This window comes from Balaenoptera acutorostrata, chromosome 2 (assembly GCF_949987535.1).
Source record: "Balaenoptera acutorostrata chromosome 2, mBalAcu1.1, whole genome shotgun sequence".
Classification (NCBI taxonomy): domain Eukaryota; kingdom Metazoa; phylum Chordata; class Mammalia; order Artiodactyla; family Balaenopteridae; genus Balaenoptera; species Balaenoptera acutorostrata.
Window position 1 is genome coordinate 2,306,922 of NC_080065.1, and position 23,341 is coordinate 2,330,262.

General features: G+C 43.3%; 1 protein-coding gene across 1 annotated transcript in view; it reads left to right on the forward strand.

Annotated features, from left to right (window-relative positions):
• The window catches only part of LOC103000418 (cilia- and flagella-associated protein 221-like), a 78,248-nt gene that overhangs the window by 21,318 nt on the left and 33,589 nt on the right, over positions 1-23,341 (forward strand). Inside the window, exon 7 of the mRNA XM_057539718.1 lies at positions 19,093-19,196. Coding sequence (XP_057395701.1) covers positions 19,093-19,196 — 104 coding nt within the window. The remainder of the gene's footprint in view (positions 1-19,092; positions 19,197-23,341) is intronic.

The following is a 23,341-nucleotide window of genomic DNA, read 5'->3' on the forward strand; positions in this document are numbered from 1 at the left end:
TGCACCTGCTGACCCCAAACTTCCACTCCTTCCCCCCACACCCCCCTCCTCAGCAACCATAAGTCTGTTCTCTACATCTGCAAGTCTGTTTCTGTCTCGTAAGTTCATTTGTGTCATATTTTAGATTCCACGTATAAGCGATATCATATGGTATTTGTCTTTCTTTTTCTGACTTACTTCACTTAGTATGAGGATCTCTAGGTCCATCCGTGTTGCTGCAAATGGCATTATTTCATTATTTTTTATGGCTGAGTAGTATTCCATTGTATATGTACTACATATTCTTTATCCATTCCTCTGTCGATGGACACTTATGTTGCTTTCATGTCTTGTCTATTGTAAATAGTGCTGCTATGAACATAGGGGTGCCTGTATCTTTTTGAATTATAGTTTTGTCTGGATATATGCCCAGGAGTGGGATTGCTGGATCATATGGCAGCTCTATTTTTAGTTTTTTGAGGAACCTCCATACTGTTCTCCATAGTGGCTGCACCAGTTTACATTCCCACCAACAGTGTAGGGGGTTTCCTGTTTCTCCACACCCTCTCCAGCATTTATTGTTTGTATACTTTTTGATGATGGCCATTCTGACCAGTGTGAGGTGGTACCTCACTGTAGTTTTGATCTGCATTTCTCTAATAAGTAGTGACGATGAGCATCTTTACACGGGCCTATTGTCCATCTGTATGTCTTCTTTTTTTTTTTTAAATAAATTTATTTATTTATTTTTGGCTGCATTGGGTCTTCGTTGCTGCACGTGGGCTTTCTCTAGTTGCGGTGAGCGGGGGCTACTCTTCATTGCAGTGTGCAGGCTTCTCATCGCGGTGGCTTCTCTTGTTACGGAGCACAGGCTCTAGGTGCGCGGGCTTCGGTAGTTGTGGCACGTGGGCTCAGTAGTTGTGGCTCGCGGACTTGGTTGCTCTGCAGCATGTGAGATCTTCCCGGACCAGGGCTCGAACCCATGTCCCCTGCATTGGCAGGCATATTCTTAACCACTGTGCCACCAGGGAAGCCCTGTATATCTTCTTTGGAGAAATGTCTATTTGGGTCTTCTGCCCATTTTTCGATTGGGATGTTTGCTTTTTTGTTGTTGAGTTGTTTGAGCTGTTTGTTAAATGGACGATTCTAATTTCTAATTCAGTGTGTTCTGAGGAAGGACACGTAACCCAGCTCAGTGTGAAGTGAGTTGGGGGCAGGTGGGAGGGCAGAGCTCAGACAAGACTTCCTAGAGGAGAATGCGCCCGCCCTGAGCTTTTGAAGGACGACTAGAAATCAGCCAGCGGAAGGGAGCAGGAGCGAAGAAGGGTGCTTCAGGCCGTGTGGAGGCTTGGGCACAGGCAGAGATGTGGAGGGCACAGCACCCGTGGACTGGTCTGGAGCGTTCGTGAGCCTGGACCTGGGTTATCAAGGCTGTGGCAGGGAAAGGACTGAGCGAGAAGGGCCTCAGAGGCTTTGCTGGCAAACGTGGATTTCACCGAGGCCACCACTGAACGAGGGAAGCAGAGAAATGCACGGTCGTATGTACCTTCTAGAAACTGCACTCCGGGGTCTTCCCTGGTGGTCCAGCGGCTAAGGCTCGGTGCTCCCAATGAGGGGCCCAGGTTTGATCCCTGGTCAGGGAACGAGATCCCGCATGCATGCCGCAGCTGAGTCCACGTGCCGCAACTGAGACCAGTGCAGCCAAATAAATAAATAAATAATTTTTAAAAAGAAACCGCTTCTCTTTGAAATTTGGGGCATATTATATTGCATTTGATTGTCAGACTTTTAAGAGTTTGACTTTTCAAAGCTTACATTCACGTCATATTTGTGTGGGCTTATGTGACTATAGTAAAACTGTTTTGTACCTTTCTTTAAAATTTGCTTATAAGAGGTAAAAATACTACAACGATCATCAGAAGTATAATCATTTCACTGGCGTCTTTGAGCTAATGAATTGTATCTGAAAGCTATGTGAAAGCCAGGTGTTGAATAGTAGAGATTGTGAATTGAAAGTGTTTTTATTTATTTATTATACAGCGGGTTCTTATTAGTTATCTATTTTATACATGTTAGTGTATATACGTCCATCCCAATCTCCCAGTTTATTCCACCACCACCCCCCGCCCACTTTCCCCCCTTGGTGTCCATACGTTTGTTGTCTACATCTGAAACAGTGTTTTTGATTAATTATGAATGTTGCTGACATATTGTTTATTTTAAAATTTGGATCTTTTTATACTCTTTACCTACCTCAGTTATCAGTGAGTTTCAGAAGGGGGCTTTGAAGTATAATCTTATGTTCTACTTGATACCGTAGCAATTTCTATATATAGTATAACAACTCTATTGAATAAACACATCATGTACTTAACACTGCTGTGGAGAGGGGCCTGGAACACCTCAAAAGCAGGCACTGATTGCAAGTATTTAAATGTAGTAGTGGGGCCTTAGGTTCCTTAGAAGCAGAAACAAGGGTTCATTGCGCCTGACTTATTAAGGCATAACCCATAAAGGAGTGCAGGACAGGGATGGGGGTGCCCAGCCCCTCAGCCAAGGGCACTTCTCTGGAGAAGGGCAAGGGGAGAGTCCTCAGTGCCAGCCCTCCCAGAGCCGGGCGATGGGTCCGCCAGCTGGCCAAGGGGAGAGCACACAGCGCCACCACGAATCCGCAGCCGGCGGGCAGGCCCTCGCTTCACACACCCGTCTGTCCACCCCCCGTCCGGCTTCATCGGGCGCTGGCATTGTCCTTCTCTGGAGTGATGGTGTGGATGTGTGCGAGGGTGAGCTGATGTGAGCTGCTGCCTGGCAGAGGTGACGGTCTCCCGGTGGACGGTGTCACGATGGAGAGTGTGGGGTGACTACGTGGCGGTCCATCTCTGGGCTGCCTTCCCTCCCTGGGACAGAGGGGCGTTTGAATGTGACCACGCACTGTTCAAGGGTTATTTATTGTTTTAGCTGGTACGACACTTGGGTAGTTGCTGCATTATTCACGTAGATTTTTCTTTTTTACATTACATGTCAACGTACACTATTCCGATACATATAGTACATAAAATAAGATTCTTTAGAACAGTTATGCACAAGACATGCAATACTGGATTTATACATTAGGTCCCAGGATGTGATTAATAGGAGGAAAAAAACGTTGGACTAGGCGTTTTGACTAAAGGAACCAGAAGTTATATAACACAGAGTAGACACACATCTGGTTTGAAGGGCAGCTGCTAAGTATTATCCGTGAGAAAACACTCCTCCCACAAGGGCGGGCTGGCTGCAGCCACCGCTGGGTGCAGAAGAAGCGGCGATGCCTCGTCTGTGACCTCCAGTCTCACTGTGGTCCCAAGGTCCCAAGCGTGCCACTCGCCTGGGAGCCCATCAGCCCTCGCCCTCGAGGCTGCATTGCAGTCCGGCTCCTGCTGTTTCTCTGCCTCAGGCCCGCAGCCCCCAGTCCCACGTGCACACGAATACCCCCGCTGTGCTCCGTCACTTCTTCAGGGGCTGCTTGTGAGGTCCGGCTGCAGGAGCAGGAACGACACACCTGCAGGCGCTGCCTCTCTGCGCTTGTCCCAGCTGCTCGGCAGCTTCTGCGCCCAACCTCACCCACTGTCCCCCCCACCCCGCCCACCCAGAGGACCAGCACGCCCTCCAGCTGCACCGCCAGCCTGTCACTGTGTCTTACGAGGTGGGCGCCTGGCTGCTGGCAGCTGTACCTCTGGCTCCTTCTCCCATCTCATCCCCTCAACCTCAGTCCTTCCCGTTGTAGCTCCCTGTGGGGAGTAAAGCCCAGGATGGTTCTCTGAGGAGTTTTTGGATTGTTGGGGAGAGTGGGGAGCGTCCCACCAATCCTCCTGTCTTGTCTGGTGCAGACAGTTTATCCCTCAGCCTGCCACCCACCCATCCGTTCTGAATTTGTGGCTCTGATTTCATTACACTGCTGACCTGCTCCATTTGGTCCACATGGTTGGGGCCCACGTGATTTATTTTTTGTAAACATTTCAGGCTTGTGGTTGCCAAAGGGGAGAGGTGGGTGTCGGGGGGTGGGGGATGGACTGGGAGTTTGGGATTGGCAGATGCAAACTATTATGTATAGAGAATAGATACACAACAAGGTCCTACTGCAGAGCACAGGGAACTACATCCAGTCTCCTGGGATAAACCATCATGGAAAAGAGTATGCAAAAGAATGTATACATATGTATAACGGAGTCACTTTGCTTACTGCAGAAATTAACACAACATTGGAAATCAACTAGACTCCAATAAAATAAATTTTAAAAATTCCAGTTAGTTGCCAACATTTAGAAATCAGAAGATTGCACATGAAAATTTAGATTTCCACTTTTTGTTAAAAAAAAAAAAAAAAAAAGAGGAAGATCCAGCAGTACTAGGCACACATTCCTGCATGACCACAATCAGTTCCTCAGGGACAGACTGGAAACTGCCCCTTCAGAGGGCAGTACCTTTGCCAGGCCGCCGCAGTCCCCACCGCTCCCTGTTACCTCACACGTAGCCCTCTCCTCTCACTGTTACCTGCCTGGCCTGCGAAGACCCTCAATAAAGAAACTAAAAAGGAGACGAGGCAGTGCAGTGTCTAGATTCCAATCCAGGCTCTGCTTCGTGATGGATGTACGACCCTGAAAGTGACCCAAAAAATTAGGGTTTTTTTTTCAAGTTTTTCTCACAGAATGTTGAATCCCAGACTTTTGACTCCTGGAGAAAGCCATCAAAAGGCTGAAAAACTGAAATTTGGGAAAGCAATACTGACCTTATTAGAGCCTAGCTTGAAAATTGTAATACTCTGCTTTTCTCCCTTCGATTTTGTGCAAAATTTTTTTTAATTTCATTTATTTATTTATTATTTTTGGCTGCGTTGGGTCTTCTCACTCAAAATTCTTACAGACTGCAATTTCAGAACCGAAAGTATTTGAAAATACGCTGCTTTGCTTTAAAAGTTCATTTCTTATTCCACTGCCAAGTGAGTTTTTGTCCTTATAATTTCTGGTGGGTGAGCGGCAGGGACTTGGAGCTGCAGCCGGGCGCCTGGCCGGCAGGACAGGTCATTCATCTCCAGCCGAGTGTGTTTTAATACCTTCAGTGGGGCCTTGCTTCTCCCTTGTCTCCTAAAAGAGGAAAAGGCCATCAATAGTTCTTAGTGTATCCTCTTATCTTCTCCCAATAAGTGCTATATTTTTCTCAACTAAAAAGGAAATCAATCTGCAGGAGGCTTTTCAAGCCTTTTCAAGGCCTATTTGGTGATGGTTGCATAACAGTGTGAATGCACCTAATTCCACTAAAGTGTACCTTAGAAATGGGTAAAATGGTAAATTTTATGTTATGTACATTTTACCACATTTTTAAAAAAGGCGTTTAACCAGTATGAATAAGGTACATACTATCTCTGCGGACGACATGTCATCTGGTCACCTCTAACTTTTCCAGAATTCAGTTCCCTTCCACCCCCCAGAGAAATACCGTAACTTCCTTTACCAAGTATGCAAAGGGGACCTCATTTAATTCCCATTGTTCCCTAGTGTTTTCAGCAGAACTCCACCTTTTCCTAAACTACTGGGGTGTGGGTGAGGGTGAGGTTTTACCAGTAGGGAGAACTAGGTAGGGTTGGGGAAGGAATTGAAGTAAGGGCAAGAAAGGAGCTTGAAGGCCAGGCCAGCAAGAGAAAAAACATCAAACCTCCCTGACACTTTGATTCTTTATCAGTCTTTGCCTCTAACACTGGTCTAAGCCTAGTCTAAAAAGAGTGTGGCGTTTAATTCTATAAGGGCAAAAGAATAATTAGACGCCTGTTCCCTGAACGTTTCTTTATGTGAATTTGTGCTTGTCTTTATTTGACTATATCATTACGGATCATGGGTCCACTGTGCTTCTGGATTCAGGCCCCAATCCCAGTGAAGTGAATTGTGTCTTTGAAAACAAGATAAGCAGCCTATGAAAGTTCACAAGAACATAAATCATCTGAGATAAAAGAGCATACTTTGAAATTTGAAACATAATTTACTCTCCACTCTTTGTATCTTTTCAAATTGTGGCCCATTCCTTTGGGGGTTTGGGGGTCTGGCTTATCCGGCAACTAATCACTATGTCTGATTTCTTTCTGTTTTTGTTGGTCACATTCTGAATACAGCAGTGTACATCTCAAGCTTAAAGGAAAATAACTGGCCAGGCCCCAGATTTCCCCCTTTCTCTCTACATGCATGCCAGGACTTGAGGGGAGGTGGGTAACATCTGAGAAAAGGTCTTGGGACTTTATAAGCCTTTGTTGCTGATGGGCTAATTAAAGGACACGTCTTTCAAAAACCTCAAGAAATAAAGCACAGAGGGATCAGGGTTTTTTGTTTGTTTTTTGTTTTGAATTTTATTTTATTTATTTTTTTATACAGCAGGTTCTTATTAGTTATCCATTTTTTACATATTAGTGTATATATGCCAATCCCAATCTCCCAATTCATCACACCACCACCCCTCCCCCCCGCCACTTTCCCCCCTTGGTGTCCATATGTTTGTTCTGTACATCTGTGTCTCAATTTCTGCCCTGCAAACCGGTTCATCTGTACCATTTTTCTAGGTTCCACATATATGCGTTAATATACGATATTTGTTTTTCTCTTTCTGACTTACTTCACTCTGTATGACAGTCTCTAGATCCATCCACTTCTCTACAAATGACTCAATTTCGTTTCTTTTTATGGCTGAGTAATACTCCATTGTATATATGTACCACATCTTCTTTATCCATTCTTCTGTCGATGGGCATTTAGGTTGCTTCCATGACCTGGCTATTGTAAATAGTGCTGCAGTGAACATTGGGGTGCATGTGTCTTTTTGAATTATGGTTTTCTCTGGGTATACGCCCAGTAGTGGGATTGCTGGGTCATATGGTAATTCTATTTTTAGTTTTTTAAGGAACCTACATACTGTTCTCCACAGTGGCTGTATCAATTTACATTTCCACCAACAGTCCAAGAGGGTTCCCTTTTCTCCACACCCTCTCTAGCACTTATTGTTTGTAGATTTTCTGATGATGCCCATTCTAACTGGTGTGAGGTGATACCTCATTGTAGTTTTGATTTACATTTCTCTAATAATTAGTTATGTTGAGCAGCTTTTCATGTGCTTCTTGGCCATCTGGATGTCTTCTTTGGAGAAATGTCTATTTAGGTCTTCTGCCCATTTTTGGATTGGGTTGTTTGTTTTTTTAATATTGAGCTGCAACAGCTGTTTATATAGTTTGGAAGTTAATCCTTTGTCCGCTGATTCGTTTGCAAATATTTTCTCCCATTCTGAGGGTTGTCTTTTCGTCTTGTTTGTAGTTTCCTTTGCTTTGCAAAAGCTTTTGTTTCATTAGGTCCCATTTGCTATTTTTGTTTTTATTTCCATTACTCTAGGAGGTGGATCGAAAAAGATCTTGCTGTGATTTATGTCAAAGAGTGTTCTTCCTATGTTTTCCTCTAAGAGTTTTATAGTGTCCAGTCTTACATTTAGGTCTCTAATCCATTTTGAGTTTATTTTTGTGTATGGTGTTAGGAAGTGTTCTAATTTCATTCTTTTACATGTAGCTGTCCAGTTTTCCCAGCACCACTTATTGAAGAGACTGTCTTTTCTCCGTTGTATATCCTTGCTTCCTTTGTCATAGATTAGTTGACCATAGGTGCGTGGGTTTATCTCTGGGCTTTCTATCCTGTTCCATTGATCTATGTTTCTGTTTTTGTGCCAGTACCATATTGTCTTGATTACTGTAGCTTTGTAGTATAGTCTGAAGTCAGGGAGTCTGATTCCTCCAGCTCCGTTTTTTTCCCTCAAGACTGCTTTGGCTATTTGGGGTCTTTTGTGTCTCCATACAAATTTTAAGATGATTTGTTCTAGCTCTGTAAAAAATGCCATTGGTAATTTGATAGGGATTGCATTGAATCTGTAGATTGCTTTGGGTAGTATACTCATTTTCACAATATTGATTCTTCCAATCCAAGAACATGATATATCTCTCCATCTGTTGGTATCATCTTTAATTTCTTTCATCAGTATCTTATAGTTTTCTGCATACAGGTCTTTTGTCCCCCCTGGTAGGTTTATTCCTAGGTATTTTATTCTTTTTGTTGCAATGGTAAATGGGAGTGTTTCCTTAATTTCTCTTTCAGATTTTTCATCATTAGGGTATAGGAATGCAAGAGATTTCTGTGCATTAATTTTGTATCCTGCAACTTTACCAAATTCATTGATTAGCTCTAGTACTTTTCTGGTAGCATCTTTAGGATTCTCTATGTATAGTATTGTGTCATCTGCAAACACTGACAGTTTTACTTCTTCTTTTCCAATTTGTATTCCTTTTATTTCTTTTTCTTCTGATTGCCGTGGTTAGGACTTCCAAAACTATGTTGAATAATAGTGGTGAGAGTGGACATCCTTGTCTCGTTCCTGATCTTAGAGGAAATGCTTTCAGTTTTTCACCATTGAGAATGATGTTTGCTGTGGGTTTGTCATATATGGCCTTTATTATGTTGAGGTAGGTTCCCTCTATGCCCACTTTCTGGAGAGTTTTTATCATAAATGGGTGTTGAATTTTGTCAAAAGTTTTTTCTTCATCTATTGAGATGATCATATGCTTTTTCCTCTTCAGTTTGTTAATATGGTGTATCACATTGATTGATTTGTGTATATTGAAGAATCCTTGCATCACTGAGATAAATCCCACTTGAACATGGTGTATGATCCTTTTAATGTGTTTTTGGATGCTGTTTGCTAGTACCTTGTTGAGGATTTTTGCATCTATATTCATCAGTGATATTGGTTTGTAATTTTTTTTTTTTTGTAGTATCTTTGTCTGGTTTTGGTATCAGGGTGATGGTGTCCTCATAGAATGAGTTTGGGAGTGTTCCTTCCTCTGCAATTTTTTGGGAGAGTTTGAGAAGGATGGGTGTTAGCTCTTCTCTAAATGTTTGATAGAATTCACCTATCCAGCCATCTGGTCCTGGACTTTTGTTTGTTGGAAGATTTTTGATTCTTTTTTTTTTTTTTTTTTTAATACTTTATTTATTTATTTATTTATTTTTGGCTGTGTTGGGTCTCTTAGTTTTAGTGTGAGGGCTTTCTCCAGTTGCGGCAAGTGGGGGCCACTCTTCATCGCGGTGCGGGGACCGCTCTTCATCGCGGTGCGCGGGCCTCTCACTATCGCGGCCCCTCCCGTTGCGGGGCACAGGCTCCAGGCGCGCAGGCTCAGTAGTTGTGGCTCACGGGCCCAGTTGCTCCGCGGCATGTGGGATCCTCCCAGACCAGGGCTCGAACCCGTGTCCCCTGCATTAGCAGGCAGGTTCTCAACCACTGCGCCACCAGGGAAGCCCTGTTGGAAGATTTTTAATCACAGTTTCAATTTCATTACTTGTGATTGGTCTGTACATATTTTCTATTTCTTCCTGGTTCAGTCTCAGAAAGTTATACCTTTCTAAGAATTTGTCCATTTCTTCCAGGTGTCCATTTTATTGGCATAGAGTTGCTTGTGGTAGTCTCTTACGATGCTTTGTATTTCTGCAGTGTCTATTGTAACTTCTCCTTTTTCATTTCTAATTTCATTGATTTGAGTCCTCTCCCTCTTTTTCTTGATGAGTCTGGCTAATGTTTTATCAATTTTGTTTATCTTCTTAAAGAACCAGCTCTTAGTTTTATTGATCTTTGCTATTGTCTTCTTTGTTTCTATTTCATTTATTTCTGCTCTGATCTTTATGATTTCTTTCATTCTACTAACTTTGGGTTTTGTTTGTTCTTCCTTGTCTAGTTCCTTTAGGTGTAAGGTTAGGTTGTTTATTTGAGATGTTTGTTGTTTCTTGAGGTAGGATTGTATTGCTATAAACTTCTCTCTTAGAACTGCTTTTACTGCATCCCATAGGTTTTGGATTGTCGTGTTTTCATTGTCATTTGTCTCTAGGTATTTTTTAATTTCCTCTTTGATTTCTTCAGTGATCTCTTGGTTATTTAGTAATGTATTGTTTAGCCTCCATGTGTTTGTGTTTTTTACGTTTTTTTCCATGTAATTGATTTCTAATCTCATAGCGTTGTGATCAGAAAAGATGCTTGATATGATTTCAATTTTCTTAAATTTACTGAGGCTTGATCTGTGCCCCAAGATGTGATCTATCCTGGAGAATGTTCTGTGCGCACTTGAGAAGAACGTGTAATCTGCTGTTTTTGGATGGAATGTCCTATAAATATCAATTAAATCTATCTGGTCTATTGTGTCATTTAAAGCTTGTGTTTCCTTATTAATTTTCTGTTTGGATGATCTGTCCATTGGTGCAAGTGAGGTATTAGAGTCCCCCACTATTACTGTGTTACTGTCGATTTCCTCTTTTATAGCTGTTAGCAGTTGCCTTATGTATTGAGGTGCTCCTATGTTGGGTGCATATATATTTACAATTGTTATATCTTCTTCTTGGATCGATCCCTTGATCATTATGTAGTGTCCTTCCTTGTCTCTGGCAACATTCTTCATTTTGAAGTCTATTTTATCTAATACGAGTATTGCTACTCCAGCTTTCTTTTGATTTCCATTTGCATGGAATATCTTTTTCCATCTCCTCACTTTCAGTCTCTTTGTGTCCCTAGGTCTGAAGTGGGTCTCTTGTAGGCAGCATTTATATGGGTCTTGTTTTTTGTATCCATTCAGTGAGCCTGTGTCTTTTGGTTGGAGCATTTAATCCATTCACGTTTAAGGTAATTATTGATATGTATGCTCCTATTACCATTTTCTTGATGGTTTTGGGTTTGTTTTTGTAGGTCCTTTTCTTCTCTTGTGTTTCCCACTTAGAGAAGTTCCTTTAGCGTTTGTTGTAGAGGTGGTTTGGTGGTGCTGAATTCTCTTAGCTTTTGCTTGTCTGTAAAGCTTTTGATTTCTCCATAGAATCTGAATGAGATCTTTGCCAGGTAGAGTAATCTTGATTGTAGGTTCTTCCCTTTCATCACTTTAAATATGTCATGCCACTCGCGTCTGGCTTGTAGAGTTTCTGCTTAGAAATCAGCTATTAACCTTATGGGAGTTCCCTTGTATGTTATTTGTCGTTTTTCCCTTGCTGCTTTCAATAATTTTTCTTTGTCTTTCATTTTTGCCAATTTGATTACTATGTGTCTCAGTGTGTTTCTCCTTGGATTTATCCTGTATGGGACTCTCTGCGCTTCCTGAACTTGGGTGGCTATTTCCTTTCCCATGTTAGGGAAGTTTTCGACTATAATCTCTTCAAATATTTTCTGAGGTCCTTTCTCTCTCTCTTCTCCTTCTGGGACCCCTATAATGCGAATGTTGTTGCGTTTAATGTTTTCCCAGAGGTCTCTTAGACTGTCTTCATTTCTTTTTATTCTTTTTTCTTTATTCTGTTCTGCAGCAGTGAATTCCACCATTCTGTCTTCCAGGTCACTTAGCCATTCTTCTGCCTCAGTTATTCTGCTATTGATTCCTTCTAGTGTAGTTTTCATTTCAGTTATTGTATTGGTCATCTCTGTTTGTTTGTTCTTTAATTCTTCTAGGTCTTTGTTAAACATTTCTTGCATCTTCTCAATCTTTGCCTCCATTCTTTTTCCAAAGTCCTGGATCATCTTCACTATCGTTATTCTGAATTCTTTTTCTGGAAGGTTGGCTATCTCCACTTCATTTAGTTGTTTTTCTGGAGTTTTATCTTGTTCCTTCATCTGGTACATCTGCCTTTTCATTTTGTCTATCTTTCTGTGAATGTGGTTTTTGTTCCACAGGCTGCAGGATTGTAGTTCTTCTTGCTTCTGCTGTCTGCCCTCTGGTGGATGAGGCTATCTAAGAGGCTTGTGCAAGTTTCCTGATGGGAGGGACTGGTGGTGGGTAGAGCTGGCTGTTGCTCTGGTGGGCAGAACTCAGTAAAACTTTAATCCGCTTGTCTGCTGATGGGTGGGGCTGGGTTCCCTCCCTGTTGGTTGTTTGGCCTGAGGCGACCCAACACTGGAGCCTACCGGGGCTCTTTGGTGGGGCTAGTGGCGGACTCTGGGAGGGCTCACGCCAAGGAGTACTTCCCAGAACTTCTGCTGCCAGTGTCCTTGTCCTCACAGTGAGACACAGCCACCCCCTGCCTCTGCAAGGGACCCTCCAACACTAGCAGGTAGGTCTGGTTCAGTCTCCTACAGGGTCACTGCTCCTTCCCCTGGGTCCTGATGCACACACTACTTTGTGTGTGCCCTCCAAGAGTGGAGTCTCCGTTTCCCCCAGTCCTGTCGAAGTCCTGCAGTCAAATCCCGCTAGCCTTCAAAGTCTGATTCTCTAGGAATTCCTCCTCCCGTTGCCACAGCCCCAGGTTGCGAAGCCTGACGTGGGGCTCAGAACCTTCACTCCAGTGGGTGGACTTCTGTGGTATAAGTGTTCTCCAGTTTGTGACTCGCCCGCCCAGCAGTAATGGGATTTGATTTTATTGTGATTGCGCCCCTCCTACCATCTCATTGCGGCTTCTCCAGTGTCTTTGGATGTGGGGTATCTTTTTTCGTGAGTTCCAGTGTCTTCCTGTCGATGATTGTTCAGCAGTTAGTTGTGATTCTGGTGCTCTCACAAGAGGGAGTGAGAGCACGTCCTTCTACTCCGCCATCTTGAACCAATCCTCAATAGAGTTTTAAAGCAAGGGGTCAGTTTTAAAGAGAAAGTCAATAGGGAAGAAGATGGCCGTGCTAACAGTGAGATGTTCTTAGCTCTTGGCTGCTATTAGAGACCGAGAAGAGAGGTATAGTATTGCAGTTAAGGGTCCTGGGGTCCTGGCTTTAATTTCCACCTCATCTCTTATTAACTGCATGTCCTTGGATGGCCCCACAGGTCAGTTTATTTGTCCATGAAATGGGCATGGTAATAGTACTCACCTCACAGGGTTGTTAAGAGGGTTAGCTGAGGGGCAAGCACAGTGTGACCAGGACATATGAAGGGCTACTACCAAAAAGAGAAAAAAGACTTAAAAATTGCCAAATTATTATTCCAACAAGAAATGGGGTAAGGTAATCATTCACTAAAGGAGAAATGAGATGAGGAAGAGAGAATGCTGTTTGGGTCTGTTTTCTCCTTACTGCTGTGTAACAAAACACCCTACAAGTAGTGGCTTAGAGTAACAGCAGTCGTTTGTTTTGCTCCTGGATCTACTATTTGAACATGGCCTGATGGAGAAGGCTGCTTTGCTTCGTGCAGAGTTAGCTGGGGGCTCAGAAATCCACTTCCTGAGATGGTCCACTCACACTCTGGCCATTTTCTGGGCTCAGCTGGGTGGAGGGCGGGAGCCTTGGTTCTCTCCACGTGGGCCTCTCCACAGGCTGCTTGGGCTTCCTGAGGGCATGGCAACGAGGTGAGTATCCAGGAGGAGCGAGAGATGGCAGTTTCCCAGGCGTGGCCTTTAGAAAGCAGTACGGCATCATTCCACTGCATTCTAGTAGCTGAGTGGCCAGAGAGCCCAGATTCCAGGGAAGGAAACCTCTCAATAGAAGAAATGTTGAAGAGTCCCTAGACTTTTTTGTTGTTGTTTGTTTGTTTTTTTAATATTTATTTATTTATTTATTTGGCTGTGCTGGGTCTTAGTTGCCACGTGCGGGCTCTTAGTTGTGGCATGCAGGATCTAGTTTCCTGACCAGGGATTGAACCCGGGCCCCCTGCATTGAGAGCACAGAGTATTAACCGCTGGACCACCAGGGAAGTCCCAATAGATGTGTTTTTAAACTGCCATAATATGTAGTCCCAAAGCTTGCTCAGATTTGATTTTCCCATGAGTCTTCTGTACATTTGGAAGGGAATGGATGTCACAGAAACATCATTGCTGTCCACATCTTCTGATCTATAAATGGTTCCTGTATCAGTGAGTAGTTGACAAAGGAGAAGTCCTGCTAAATTGACATGTTATAGTCTGTTATAGTTTAAATTATACATATGTCTCTGTGGGGAGGCTTCCCTTTATCTTGATGGTGTTTCTCTCAAAGTTTTGTACATGTGTAATAGCTAATGATTAATTCATTGTGCTGTCTGAATCCAGCATCTTGTAATAAGTTAGCATTTGTCATGCTTATTATTGTTACTGAACCAAACTTGGGTCTGCTCACCCATGTGCAGCAAAGCCAATCTACTGACACCGGGTCGTGGTGAAGGAAAGTGCAGCATTTATTGCGGGTGCCAAGCAAGGAGTCCAGGCAGCTAGTGCTTAAAAGGGCCAAACTCCTTGAAAGCTTTCAGGGAAAGTTTTTTTAAAGACAGGGTGAGGGAGGGGGGTTGTGGGGTGTGTAATCAGCTCGTGGGCATTCTTCTGCTCGGCTGGTGGTGCGGTGATTGGGAGTCAGTGTCATCAACCTTCCAGTTCCAGTGAGTCTGGGGTCTATGTGCTTGTGGGCAGCGTGCAGTTAACTTCTCCCACCTGGTGGGGGTTTCAGTATCTGCAAAACAGCTCAAAGGACATGGCTCAGAATATTCTCTACAGCCCTTGAGGAGGAACTAAAGGTCCTTGAGATTGTATAATAGCTAAACTATTATTGTTTTGTGTTGCTTGACGGTTTTCCTTTCTTTCTGCATTTTCTCACTTCTCTTATTAAATTTACTCTTTGGAACTCAGGGAAGGCCTAGGAGGCTACAGGTTTTCTACAGCAAAGAGGCAGGTAGAGGACATGAGTGGGGTGTGTGTCTGTTCCGGGAAGGCCCCACGGTGTCCTACTCACTTACATTATCAGTTATTACCATAATTCTCCAAAAAGGAGTCCAGCGCTATTGATGGCAAGATGGTTCACTCATTCCACTCTCTAAACATTGAGACTTTTTAATTAGGGAGGAAATTTGATTTTATGTTATATACAATAAGTTCACAAGATCATTCATTCTCTCAAGAAATCCTTGATTACTCCTGAGACAAACACAATGTGAGATTTTAGGGTAAATGATAAAATAAGATCAGAGTAAAGTAAAAACAAATGTTATATAATTTACTAGAAATTACTGTGGTGTCTGGCCCTCTACTTGCATTTATTTAGAGAAGGGACAAGAAAGAAATTTGAGTTTATATTAAGTTATTTTATAATATTTACTTTCTGTGAGGCAAATTTATACTCTTTTCTTCTAATAGGCACAGAGTTTGTACATGATCATAATATAAGTCTAGTATTTAAAAGGTGTGGGTTGGATTTTACTAAAAATAAGGAATAATTCTTTAAAAATACTTAATATATATTTTATACATAGCCTTAGCATGTTTGATTAAATGTTTAAATACTAAAGTAGCAGGGGACTTCCCTGGTGGTCCACTGGTTAAGACTCTGCACTTCCACTGCAGGGGGCGCAGGTTCGATCCCTGGTCGGAGAAGTTCCGCATGCCTTGCAGTGCGGCAAAAAAAAAACCACATAAAGTATCAGGGATAAAAGTTGTCATTACCTCCGAAAGGACTAACTTCTATCTGCTTTCCTATTTTAATTGACTGCTTTCTATAAGTTATGGAAGAACTCTTAATTCAGGCTCCAATTTGCATCTGAAGATTAATAGGCATAAGATATGTATATTTATTCATGTTTCTTCACTGCAGGTCAGTTTTAATTGTATTTAGCAATGGGGATTTAGTTGATAATTTTTAAGTTCCCCCAGAATTTAACGGTATTCTGTTTCCTGAATGGAAAACTTCTAAAAAAACTAAACTTCATATTTGCCAAAAGTGCTCTTGACCCAAGTTAATCTAGACTGTCCTTGATTTATGGTGAAGGAAGCCAGCCACACTAATTTGACATCCGTGATGTGAACAGCAGCAATGAAAGCAAAGGTCAGCGCTTCCACTGAATTTGCCTTCCTTGCCCTGCTGTGTCTCTTTCTGAATCAAGGCCCTTGGAATTTTGCGCCCTTAAGGAACTGTTTGTTTTTCCAACTGATTAATGCATTAGGAACTTGGCTTCATGTAATCATCATTAAACAAATGCTCTGACACTTTTTCTATGGGGATTATCAGAGCTCTGAAATTAGCTACAGATTAGGCATACATAAAAAGCCCTAGCAGTTTTTGTTTGTTTGTTTTAGTTCAGGAACATGCAAGCATTCAGCTTCTAGCAGGAGACCCCTGAGCAGCTGCTGGTGCAGCTCTGAGCAGACCCCCGGGGTACTAACTGGAGGGGCAGCTCTGAGCAGACCCCGGGGGTACTAACTGGAGGGGCAGCTCTGAGCAGACACCGGGGGTACTAACTGGAGGGGCAGCTCTGAGCAGACCCCGGGGGTACTAACTGGAGGGGCAGCTCTGAGCAGACCCCCGGGGGCACTAACTGGAGGGGCAGCTCTGAGCAGACCCCGGGGGTACTAACTGGAGGGGCAGCTCTGAGCAGACCCCGGGGGTACTAACTGGAGGGGCAGCTCTGAGCAGACCCCCGGGGTACTAACTGGAGGGGCAGCTCTGAGCAGACCCCGGGGGTACTAACTGGAGGGGCAGCTCTGAGCAGACCCCGGGGGTACTAACTGGAGGGGCAGCTCTGAGCAGACCCCGGGGGTACTAACTGGAGGGGCAGCTCTGAGCAGATCCCCGGGGGCACTAACTGGAGGGCCACGTAGCCCAGGTGGCCTGGGAGTCACTGGTCTATCTTCAGGGACCAGGTTCGGGCAGCTTCATGCTTCACGTTGACCATTACCCAAAGCTGCTTACATCTTGAGAGGCATGTGCAATTTGTAATGTTAGTTTTATCTACCCCGTGCTGTAAAGGACCTGATGCTTAGTGGGGCCTGAGTGTCTGTTAGGCTGAATTGCCTTGAAAATGTAACGACTTTTATGTACCCTGTATTTCCAAATTAGAAAGCATCTCAGAGTGTTAAGATGGATGAACTGATACTTCTAGTAGAGCCTGATTTAGGACAGAGTCTATGAGTTTGGTAAGACAAAACAAAACAAACAAACAAAAAAAACTATGAAGTATTCATCTCACTGTTGGCTGAAGTGATTACTCTGTATAATGACCCTTATCTAGAATTTATATCAGTGGATGTAATTGCCAAAATGGATATCTAGAATTTCCAAATTAATAAGAGAACAGAACAACCCAATAGAAAAATGGGCAAAGAATATGCACAGGCAGTTCATAGGAGAGGAAGCCCAAATGGGTACCCATGAGTAGAAGTTCAACCTCAAAGAAATGAAAATGAAAATAAAATGAGATACCATTTCACCCCCATCAGGTTGGAAGAAGTTAAAATGTCTGAGAATGCTGTGCTGGTAATCAGATGCTGCTTGTGGAAGGATAAATTGGTCCAAGTGCTTTGGAGGGTGTTTTGGCCGTATGTAGTAAAGCTGATATTTTCACTTTACTGCTAACCAGTAATTCCACTTCTTGGTTATAGCTAGAGCAGCTCTGGTCCAGATGCATAAGGAGTCCCACCCAAGGACTGTCCTCACCACATTGCAGTAGTGAAAAGGTGCAAACAACCTAAACGCTTTCAGCACGAGAGTAGAGAAACAAGGATGATGTCGTCATACAATGGACTACTCGTCACTGGTTAAGTCGAACGAACAGAACTTCATGGGTCAACCTCAAAAGCATAGTGCTGGGCAAAACTAGCACGTTTTAGAACCATATTGTTGAAAACAAATAATAACTATTATACATTTTATGGGTACATACATATGCGGTGATACTATAAAAATCCATGGATTGATGGTGAATCCAGGTGCGGTCACCCCCGGGAAGGCAGGAAGGAGCAGAGGCCCAGGGAGAGGGGGGGCAGGGAGCTTCAGCTGTTCTGCGGTGTTTTATTTCTCTAAGAATATGACATGGATTTACCCAAAGCAGAAGATTTGATAGAGGTTGGTAGTGGATAAAGGGATCTTTATTTTATTCTTCTCAATATTTTTCTTTATATTTGGAATATTTCAGAAATGTTTAAAAGATAATGAGTTTAAAGCCAAATAAAAATGCTCTTGGCATCGTTTTTCAAACCATGTTTGCACTATTACTGTATCCCCCAAATTCCTCCTGACAAAGGGTGATTTCACTTTGCTCCAGCAAATACTCGTTGGGCTCCTCTGTGCAGGACTCGGGGGCTTGGCTGAGGCAGTGCAGGAGAAGCCAGTCGACTCGGCTGTTCCTTCATGGGACTTGGAGCTCCCAGGCAGCCGGGCGCTGGCCGCTGAGGGCGTGGGCCGTGATGGGAAAGCCCACAGCCAGTCCGGCGGGGACGGGCACCTCCCAGAAGGCAGCACGAGAGCTGCCCAAACCCCTGCGATCTCGCCGTCCCGGAGTCGGAGCCGGGCGCGAGGGGCAGCGCAGCGGGCAGGGGGTCCTCGGAAGGCGGACAGGTGGGGGCCGGCGGCCGGGCGGGCTGGGCGTGCAGAAGGGCGCGCGCAGCCCCGAGGAGAGGGAGGAGCTGCTGGAAGGGGCCCAGGTGACCTGCCCCCGCCCCGCGCGGGATGCCACCGATCGCCTGGAGGGTTCTGTTCTCCCGCAGACTCGGGCCGCCCGGCGCGCCCCTCAGGAGGAGGGGCCGTCAGGGGAAGCGCACGGCTCTCCAAGAAGAGCAGGTGGCCTTGTCCCCGTGAGAGCATTTCTCTCCAGCTCCTCTGCTGGTTTGCAGCTTCTAACCAAATAGCCTCCAGCATATTTCGGCCAACGAAACCCACCGTGTGGTTTCTTCAACACGGGCCAGTTCCCGGCGCTGCCGGGGCCAGGGCTTCCCAGGCTGTCCATGACGCCTGCTTCTGCGGCGTCCCCAGGCTCCCCGGGGCCCGTCGTGTGGCAGAGACGCCCTTTGCCTGGCACTGAGCACCCGTAGGTTAAAGCTGCCCGGCTCGACAGGTGGCAGACAGAGCTGTCGTCGGGACGGTGGACCTGCACTGAATCCTGGTTCTGCCGCTAGCCAGCTGTGTCCCCTTGGGCACGACAGGAGCCTGCGCTGCGCCTTGGTTTCCTCTTCTGTCAGTGGAGAAATCATCTTACCACCTGCTAGGATTAGACTAGTTTACTGTCGGTTAGCTGGCACCCGGGAATTATTGTGTGAGCGTTGACTGTCCTCATGGTTGTGATTGTTTATTGCATAACCTGAGTTTCTTTTCCTTGATACCAGAGGATCTAGTTATAAAGAAAAATAATATTTTCCGTTTTTCTTTTCTTTTCTTTTCTTTTTGCAGCAAAAGCTATGTGATTCCTTTGCAATGCAGTTGCCCTGTAGATTTTGAGTTTCATGTTGCTTTGGTTCGGTCTCATCAAGCCTTTACTGTTGAGCCAACATCAGGTAAGGAGAATTAAATCTCAAGTTGCCAGAGTTCTCAGATCGAAGATGATTTGGGAAGTAGCTCTCAAGTTATGGAAAAGAATAAGCCACATTTGAATATATTATTTTCAAATGTGTAAGAGTAACAGACTTTTTACATGTCTGACATAATGTAAATTGGAACTGGAAATTTGGGAGTAAAAACAGTTTGGGATAATTTGTGTCATGCAGATAATTTTTAATAATGTCCAGGTAAATTTCTCCCAGAGTCAAAACTGGGAAATCAGAAGTTAATCCATTCTAATTCTAGTATTGACTCTTGGTACATCCTTGGTTTTGTAGTCACCTTTAATTCAGGTTCAAATAAAATGAGATTATTTCTTTCCAAGCCTTCAGAATCTTAGTGAAGGGTCTAAGGAATTTGTCTCACAGGTGGCGTGGACCATCTGTCTTTGCACACCCCAAAGGATATAGATCCCAAAGATGCTCGGGACCTCTGAGAGTGAAATCTCCACCTGAACTGATTTCTGCTTCCCAGTTTCTGTCTCTTGACGTTTAGGTTTCAGATTTAAATATCTGCCCACTGTGATCTGCTGTGAATGCTAAAATAGTTTTGTGTTTATTTTGTATTTTTTTCTTATTTTTGAAGTATAGTTGACACATAAAATTATTATCTTTTTAAAGTGTACAGTGTGATGATTTGACGTATGTACACATTGTGAAAGGATTCCTTCATTGAGTTAATTAATATATCCATCACATCACAGTTACTTTTTTTTTTTTTGGTGAAACATTTAAGTTCTACTCTACTCTTAGCAAATTTCAATTATACACTATGATGTTACCAACTATAGTCACCATGTTTTACATTAGGTCCTCAGACCTTATTCACCCTGCAGTTGGAAGTCTACACCGTTTTACCAACCTCTCCTTTTTCCCTCACCCCTCAGCCCCTGGAAATCACTTTTCTACTCTCTGTTTCTAAGAATTGGACTTTTTTCTTTTAGATATGCATATAAACGATACCATGCAGTCTTTGTCTCTGTCTGGCTTATCTTACTCAGCCTAATGCCCTCCAGGTTCATACATATTGTCGTAAATGGCGGGGTTTCCTTCTTTTTTAAGGCTGAATAATATTCCATTGTATATGTGTACCACATCTTCTTTTCCATTCAACTGTTGATGGACACAGATTGTTTCCATACCTTGGATATTGTGGATAATGCTGCAATGAACATAGGAGTACAGCTATCTTTTCAAAATAATGATTTCATTTCCTTTGCATATTATACCCAGATGTGGGATTGCGGACCATATGGTAGTTCTATTTTTTTAACGTTTTGAGGAACCTCCATACCGTTCTCCGTAGTGGCTGTGCCAGCTTGTATTTCCAACAGTGAACAGGGCTCCCTTTTCTCCACACCCTCACCAGGATTTGTTATCTCTTCTTTTTGATAATAGCCATTCTGATAGGTGTGAGGTGATATCTCATTATGTTTTTTATTTGCACTTCCCTGATGATTAGTGTTGTTGAACACGTACCTGTTGGCCATTTGTATATCTTCTTTGGAAAAATGTCTATGCAGGTCCTTTGCTCATTGAAAAAATTGGGTTATTTGGGTTTTTCTGCTATTGGGTTATACGAGATCCTTGTATATCTGGGGTATTAATGCCTTATTGGATATGTAGTTCGCAAATAATTTCCTTCCATTCCATAGGTTGCCTTTTCATTTTGTTGATGGTTTCCTTTACTGTGCAGAAGCTTTTGAATTTAATATAGTCTCACTTGTTTATTTTAGCTTTCGTTGCTTTTGCTTTTGGTATCAAATCCCCAAAATCATTGCCAAGACCAGTGTCGGGGAGCTTTTTTCTGTGTTTTGTTCTAGGAGTTTTATGGTCAGGTCTTACATTCAAGTCTTTAATCCACTTTGAAATCATTTCTTTTAATGTTTTAAAATTTTATTGAAATATAGTTGATTTACAATGTTGTGTTAGGGTAGGGTGTACAGCAAAGTGATTCAGTTATACATTCATATATATATTATTTTTTAGATTATTTTCCCTTATAGGTTGTTACAAACTATTGAGTAGAGTTCCCTGTGATATACAGTAGGTCCTTGTTGGTTGTCTGTTTTATATACAGTAGTGTGTACATGTCAATCCCAAACTCCTAAGTAATCCGCTTCCCACATTCACTTTTGTATGTGGTATAAGATAGTGGTTCAGTTTTGTTCTCTTACATGTGGCTGTTCAGTTTTTCCAACACTATTTATTGAAGAGACTGTCCTTTCCCCTGTGCATGTTCTGGGATCCTTTGTTGCCAATTAGTTGACCACGTATGCATGGGTTTATTCCTGGGCTCTCTATTCTTTTCCATGAATCTATTTATATATTTTTATGTCAATATCATTCCATTTTGATTACTGTAGCTTTGTGATAGGATCTGAAATCACAAAGCATGATGCTTTAGCTCTGTTCTCTCCCAAGATTGTTTTAGCTATTCTGAGTCTTTTGTGATTCCATACAAACTTTAGGATTGTTTGTTCTATTTCTTTTTTTTTTTTTAAGATTTTTATTTATTTTTTTAATTATTATTTTATTGATTGATTGATTGCTATGTTGGGTCTTCGTTTCTGTGCGAGGGCTTTGTCTAGTTGCGGCAAGTGGGGGCCACTCTTCATCGCAATGTGCGAGCCTCTCACTATCGCGGCCTCTCTTGTTGCGGAGCACAGGCTCCAGACACGCAGGCTCAGTAATTGTGGCTCATGGGCCCAGTTGCTCCGCGGCATGTGGGATCTTCCCAGACCAGGGCTCGAACCCGTGTCCCCTGCATTAGCAGGCAGATTCTCAACCACTGCGCCACCAGGGAAGCCCTGTTTGTTCTATTTCTATGAAAAGTACTGTTAGAAGTCTGATAAGGTTTCATTGAATTTGTATATCTCTTTGGATAGCATGGACATTTTAATAATATTAATTCTTCCAATCCATGAACATGGAATATCTTTCCATTTATTTGTGTCTTCTTCAATTTCTTTCATCAATGTCTTATAGTTTTCAGTGTACAGGTCTTTCACTTCCTTGGTTAAATTTATGCCTCATCACAAGAAGAATTTTTTCTTTTCTTTTTATTGTATCTATTTGAGATAATAAAGGTTAATTAAACCTATTGTGGTCATCATTTCACAAATATGTAAATCAAACCATCATGCTGTGTACCTTAAACTTATACAGAAATATATGTCAATTATTTTTCAATAAAACTGGAAAAAATTTATTCCTAGGTATTTTATTCTTTTTGTTGCTATTGTAAGTGGGATTTTTTTTTGGTTTTTGTTTTTAATTTTTATTTTATTTTTGGCTATGTTGGGTCTTTGTTGCTGCACGTGGGCTTTCTCTAGTTGCGGCGAGCGGGGGCTACTCTTCATTGCGGTGTGTGGGCTTCTCATTGCAGTGGCTTCTCTTGTTGTGGAGCATGGGCTCAAGGGCGCGCGGGCTTCAGCAGTTGTGGCATGTGGGCTCAGTAGTCGTGGCTCGCGGGCTCCAGAGTGCAGGCTCAGTAGTTGTGGCGCACGGGCCCAGCTGCTCTGCAGCATGTGGGATCCTCCCGGACCAGGGATCGAACCCATGTTCCCCGCATTGGCAGGCGGATTCTTAACCACTGTGCCACCAGGGAAGTCCCCAGTGGGATTGTTTTCTTAATTTCACTTTCTGATGATTTGTTGTTGGTGTATAGAAACACAACTGATTTTTCTATATTGATTTGTATCCTGCAACTTTACTGACTTTTTAAATTAATTCTAACAGGTGTTTTTGGCAGAGTCTTTAGGGTTTTCTGTAGTTTTCTGAAGCACCGTGCCTGGGATCTGGGAAGATAAAAGAGCTCTGGGGCCTGTTGTCTGCCTTAGGGGCTTGCAGTCTAGTTGGGAGACTGGTAGACATAGCAGGGTGACAGCTGGGGTGGCACCCGAGGACCGCAGCGTGATGGAGTGTCGGGGGTGGAGGCTCTTGGGGGTGGAGCGTCAGGAGGAGTTTGCTGTAACACGTAGGCTGACGCAGCCTTTGAAGTTTTATTTATTGAGCTGGGAACACCTGTAATGAGCAGGCACTTGCTTTGGTGAGACTTAGTAGGGGAGACAGACGGCAGAGAGATGGTTTCAGGGGTGGGA